This window comes from Volvox carteri (genome assembly GCF_000143455.1).
Source record: "Volvox carteri f. nagariensis unplaced genomic scaffold VOLCAscaffold_20, whole genome shotgun sequence".
NCBI classification, from domain to species: Eukaryota; Viridiplantae; Chlorophyta; class Chlorophyceae; order Chlamydomonadales; family Volvocaceae; genus Volvox; species Volvox carteri.
This window is the reverse complement of record NW_003307563.1, coordinates 184,269-190,586: the sequence shown is the minus strand read 5'-3', so window position 1 is coordinate 190,586 and position 6,318 is coordinate 184,269. Positions and strand designations below refer to the sequence as shown.

General features: G+C 54.3%; 1 protein-coding gene across 1 annotated transcript; it reads right to left on the bottom strand.

Moving 5' to 3' along the window:
* Positions 1-209: 209 nt before the first annotated feature.
* Positions 210-5,035, bottom strand: VOLCADRAFT_91176 (uncharacterized protein; the record flags this gene model as incomplete). Its single annotated transcript, XM_002950665.1, has 4 exons — positions 210-511; positions 649-984; positions 3,002-3,325; positions 5,011-5,035. The coding sequence occupies 4 exons, from the start codon at positions 5,033-5,035 to the stop codon at positions 210-212; spliced, it is 987 nt and encodes a 328-aa protein (XP_002950711.1).
* Between the last annotated feature and the right edge of the window lie 1,283 nt (positions 5,036-6,318).

Below are 6,318 nucleotides of genomic sequence, written 5' to 3'. Positions count from 1 at the left end.
ATAGCTGTTAATGGAAGGGTCCATTGTTTCTTTAACCGGAAATGCCATCCTAAGCCAACAGGGTGAATTTCTTTTCTTTATGTTGTAAGACTTGTAGTAAGGCTCCCCTGTCACCACCCTGCTGTACGGCATGTGCAGGTATTCCCTCTGGTCCGAGAAAGTGCCCTCCGTCAACGATCAGTCTTGTTGTGTGAAGAATTCTTTGAGCATCACGACATCCGGACCGACGCCGTCACCAACGCCTGTTTCTCCTGTGGTGCCCTCTGCACCGCCATCACCACCATCACCGTCACCAACATCACCACCATCACCACCATCACCACCACCACCACGACCACCACCACGACCAACACCACCAACACCATCAACACGACCACCATCACCACCACGACCACCATCACCACCACGACCACAACCACCATCACCACCACCATCACCACCACCACGGCCACCACCACCACCACGGCCACCACCACCATCACCACCATCACCACCATCACCACCATTACCACTACCAGGCCGAAAAAGAGGAGCGCGCGCGTGCAGCCATGGAGGCCGGAGCCATAGCGGCGGCGGTGGCGGCGGTGGCGGCGGTTCCCGCGCCGCCGACCAAGCCCCAGTCTTCGGACGGTCACGGGCCATCCCCACGGATCACCCGGGGGCCATCATCCGGCCGCCGCAGCAGCTCCGTAACATCTTCGATAACAACGCAGAAGTCTCCGGTGGCGGCGGCGGCCATGGCGATGCCGGCACACGAACGTACAGGCGCCGCCGCCAATGATGACGATGACGCAGCGTCGTCTTCCTCCTCTTTCACTTCGGAGTCCAGCGGACCAAGCATTAACCGGAGGCTGAGGATGTTGTCCAGCATACGTGACGCCAGCACGTTGTCGGAAGAGCTGGCGGAGGGGCCGCCGCCGCCGCCGCTGCCGGCACGCAACGGTGCTGACATGGATGCCGGCATGTGGGGTGGGGTGGGGTGGGCTGGTGGGAGGTAGAAGGGGTGGGGGAGGGGTGTGTTTCTGTGCGGCATTAGCGGCATCAGCAGCATCGTGATACAGTTTGCAATGTTTTGGGATGAGTATCCTCCATCTTCGGCCTCGGAAGGAGTTGCCGTACTCGGGCGGATTCTCGACGGTGATGATGGTGGTAGTGGTCGTAGTGAATATGGTGAGGATGGTGAGATCTGTATGTACGTATGCATGTAGGTATGTAGGTATGTAGGTATGTATATATGTATTACATATACAGATATGATGCTAATTACACTGTGGGATGAAAAGCCGGGGCCCCAGGGCCGAACACAGCACGGGGGACAGACGCAGAGGGCTGGTTAGTCTCCTGCATTCTGCCCCCGGCTCAGGCCGATATACGACGGCCGGCACTAAGCAGCGTTCCCCAGCGGGGAGTAGTGCTACTGCAAAACAAACTCGGTCCACTGGTCACCTAACAAAATCAATTGCACCCGGGCAGTATTTTCTACGGGCAGAGAGTACAGAGAAAACCTAAAAGAACATGTGTTTAGGACCAGGGCAACTGGACGCCCGACGAGTCATCCCGGCTTGGGGAGGCCACCAAACTCCAAAACGCCTCTAACAGAAAGAGCGGAAACACCCCACACCACAAGACGCCAAACAGCCTCCCCAGACCACTTCCCACCCCCGCCTCTCCCTCCCTGGGCTAGTCCAGGGGTGGTATCAATCGCAGGGAGGTATTAAACGCACACAACCATGCCCCCCTACATTGCGCTGGGGCCAACTTGAAAAATGTGCGAACGGGAAGATCTTGCCACAACACCCGGCGACCACGGCTCCGCCGTCTGTCTGTCGGTCTGTCTCTGTCTGTCTCTGTCTGTCTCTGTTTGTCGGTCTGTCTATCTGTCTGTCTGTCTGGTGTATACGCGTGTGGGGAAGCTGCCAAGAAGCATTTGCCGCAGAAGGTCTGAGATTGGGCTGAGAATGCGTACAGCTAGTGCGGCGGGGAAGTGCCTTGGGTGCGAATTTGAAGGGTGCCGGCAGTAAACTATAGAATGGGGGGTGAGGAGGAGGTGGTTTCCGGAAGCGCCGACCTGATTCGTGGCGCTTTATGGGGGTATTTTTTCTCTGTTCTCATGTTCTTAAGTTATAATTTCAATTGGGAGTTCTGTATAGAAATTAGATAGTCGATTTTGGCCCATTAGATGACGGTTAGGCCGTTATATAATGTACAACACTGGGAAACTTTTAGAATAGTTTCGTTACCGCTCCCCGGAGCTCGTTTCGTCGTTTGTCCAGAAGCAATAGCTTGCAACGATGACGGATACGGGTGCAGGCCCGAGCGATCCCAAAGGAAAGGGCAGCTATACCTGGCTATACCTACAACGGCAAGAAGCTCACGCCGCAGGAATACCATGAGAAGCTTAAGGAATCAAATCGTAGGAGACAGGCGGCCTGGTGGCAGTATCTCAATGTGCTGCTTATTAACAACGTTGTGAAGATCCAGTGCTTCTTCGGCAAGGAGTTCAGCGCAACGAATCCCTGAACCGTAGCGCCCAAGCATATCAAGGGTTTGGCACCACTGGTAAGGCGCGACCATTGCCCCCGGGAGATCCCGTGATCGATACCCATCAGGGTTAAAAGTCGTTCCGATGGTGGGAAGGCATTGCGCCCCTGATTGATGGACGGTGGTGACCTGGGATAAAGTTAACCTGCGAGCCGACCAGGAACGAAGTTGGGCCGCTATCGACCCGACAGATTCCGTTGGATGCTGGTGATGGGTGCGGAACCTGAGCGATCCACTGAGAAGTTGGCTTTGGCTAGGGTGACTGGATGAGGGTGCCTCGAAATACCAGGGAAGGCAGAGTTTCGCAGGGTAGCTGCCACGGGCGAAGATACACTCCCCTGTTTCACACATCATATCAACGAATGCCACCCGTCCACAGCGTTTAAGCCTCCTCAAAAGCCTCGGCCTCACGACCCAGAACCCACGGAGGCTGAAAGCTTTCCCCGCGCAAAGAGCTTACGTTCCTTAGAGGATGGCAGTTCTATTCGTAGTTCATTTCTTCTGTGGGTCAGATTGCCACCTTCTTGAAGCATCTGGCTCTCTTCTTCTTCTTCTTCAAGGATAACATTGCGCGCCAACTCATTGAGCATGTTGACCACGGAAAGGCTTGCGCAGCTATTGGCATTCAGCTTTTGAGCCGCATGGTGCTCAGTAGCAGTAATTTGGTCCAAGCCAAAATTGGACAGCAAGTACTGGGAAAACCGACTTGCGTTCACGGGCAGCCCTCTGATCAACGTCATGAAGCTGATAAGCTTCCGGTCGGTGTTTGTGAAGGTGGTCAACACTAGTGGCAATGTCAAGAGGACGAGGAGGTGGTGTATATGTATATGTGTATGTGTGTGTGTGTGTTACATGGTTGGGGGTGCGTGACCCCATACCTGTAAAACTACCCATACGAGCCGAAGGTCCAAGGGCAATATCTATACGCCTAAAAGCCACGGAGAACAGGAAACACCGCACATCAGCCCAGACTAGCGTCCAAAGGGGATAACTGAGTTTCGGTGAGCCCTCATACGTTCCAACATCCTCGCCAGACGTATTGGTTCCCATTTCATGGCCTCCCACATTCTCTGTTGATAATCGAATCCTTCTTTAGCACGGATATCATTATAGGCTGTTCATTCCAATAACGTTTTTTGGGCGGGGCCCCAGCGCTAAGCGCCCAGGGGGGCCCCGACCTGTAGGATTGCCGTGTGGCCGTGTGGCCGTGTGGCCATGTGGCCGTGTGGCCGTGTGGCCGTGTGGCCGTGTGGCCGTGTGGCCGTGTGGCCGTGTGGCCGTGAGGCCGCGCAGCCGTGTGTGTGTAACGGACCAAACATGATATCTCGCCAGGCTGAAACGCGTTATTGGTACTATATAGCATTCTCTATCGCAGGGTATTTCGCCTGTAGCCAACAACAATCGTATGAGCACAAATGAGCACAGACAACTCTGCCTGCCTCCATTGACCGAGGTCAAAGTCACATCAGCGCCTCTCGGGCTAAATTTAATCTCAAAAGGTGCCGCGTATCTCATAATGGAATTCTGAGATGACAGCGTATGATAACTTGAACACCCAGCTTGTGTTACCATTTGTTCGCACGGGCCTTCCGACTTGCCACCAGCAGGCCGACAAATTTGCTTACATTTCTCTATGAAATACGCAAGCTGCTCATTTGTACTGTGCCGCGGTGAAGCTCGCGGCTGTGGGGCGGATTGCTGAGGCCGCTGGCGCTTCGGGGATAAACATCACAGACAGCACCGAACTTCACCCAGCTTGCGTTACCATTTGCTCGCACGGGCATTCCGACTTGCGGTCTGCCGCACTGTCCATGCGGCATGCACCCGGGATGGATGCGATTCACGCGGAGCCCGCAGGTGGTGCTGACGATTCCGCCGGTGCAAGCTTAGCTCCCACACCATCAGCACTGCTGCAACAAAGCACATCTCCCACCGCGTTGACACTACCCATCAATTGTCACACGTGCCGTGCTAGCTACTGGCCTGTACGGATGCGGGAGGGGCCCGCCCTTTTTCCGGCTTCGAGGAAGCCGACACCCGACTTGTCATCCTCGATTCGGCTATTAGTACCACAACAGCGGCAAAACCGCTGCTCCCTGGGGACATGGTACTTGCCCCTTCGTGCTCTGTTTGCCTCCAAAGCCCAGCAACATAAACGAAACTGCATTAGCTTACGATGTGCTAAACGAGTAATGAAAACCTTAGCATGTGTTGGCCACATGACGGCTGCGGCTAGCGAAAAGGGCAGCCCCATGCAGTGCTTATACTTCGCCATGTACATGTGTATGTGGGAGGGAATGCCGCTGCCGGGCCCCTTGCTGCTAGCAGCGCTGCCGGGCCAGCACAGCTTCACTACTGCATTGATGAGCACGAGCGAAAAGTTAAATTTCCATAGTTTTTTGCTGGCTTCTTAAGATCCCAGATCAGTTCATGGCGGCTTGTGCTTTTACTTAAGGTTGGCTTGCCCACCTAAAAGGTGGGCAAGAACTAACATATTGGATGAAATGGACGAGCATGCTCGGACTGAGACACAATTACTCTTTGCGCAATCCGGCAAGGGCGTCGTAAATCGACGCGCTGTGATCCTGGCCTTGGTGCGGTATTATTGCATATTTGTGAAAAAATGGTAAAACGCAATGCGCAGATGCCCGGAAGATGTGCAGCTTGAAAAGGTGGCCGAGCATAAGGCGGATACAAAAGTTCCTATGACGCAAATCGACCAGACATATGTGATGTGTCACCCTAAATACGGGGAAAGTGAACCACCAGTATTGAATAAATACCCTAAGTAAGTAGAAATATTGAACTTTGTATTCGAGAATTGCGAGAGATACAGAAGTACGGAGGGCCCGATGCCAACCCCGGATATCACACCAGGACGAGACAGTCCGGGTTTGGCCATTCCAGCACAGAATGCAGAGTCAGACAACAGATACCAACTAAGCTTTATTAAGACAGGTTACAGAAAATAGACGACTAGAAAGACTAGAGAAAGTCGAGGTCCAAATCGCTTGACGAGTGATGTTAGATTGCCTTTATCTTTGGTCTTGCCTACAATAGGACGCCGTCTCTTATATATGAGAAGACAACAACAACGGCGACGCGAAGATCGACATTGCGGGCCGACGGCATCCATGCAAGTAAGTGAAGCGCGCGGGCACCGCGCGGGTGGTTGGGTTGGTTCGGCCTTGAGTAGAGGCACCTGAACAGCGGGTTCTGTTGCTTGTCGGTGGGCGGGGTGAATTCTAGTTGGGTTCGCGGGGTCCGTAGGTCAGTAGGAAAGGTGGTTTTATCTCGGCCTCCCGCAGTTGGCGAGGCATTAGCTGGGAGTCCGTTTTGCCGGGAGTAGCTCTTGGTTGACAAGTTGTTGCGAGGGGCTTGGTCGGCGCCCTTTGTCTTGAGTTCGCCTGATTTACCCTGGTATCCTCGCGAGTCGCCAGATAGCCCGGTGCAGGATACTTACCAACATAACAGCTACCCTACGTGCGAAGGCGTAAGGAACAACGAGCAAAACAGGCATACAGGATGGCGTCAAGAAATCTGCAAGCAAACGAAAGTTGAAGTCAAGACGCGTGGACGGACCCGGAGTCTTCAGACGTGTGGACGGGCTACAGCTACATCAGAAAGCCGCCGCGGCGGTCCGCTAAGTGCGGCACAAATGCATGACACGCGGCTGCGGAAGGCGGTGCGCTTATAGAAAAGCCGCTGCGGCGGTCCGCTAAGTGCGGCACAAATGCATGACACGCGGCTGCGGAAGGCAGTGCGCTTAGGAAGCCC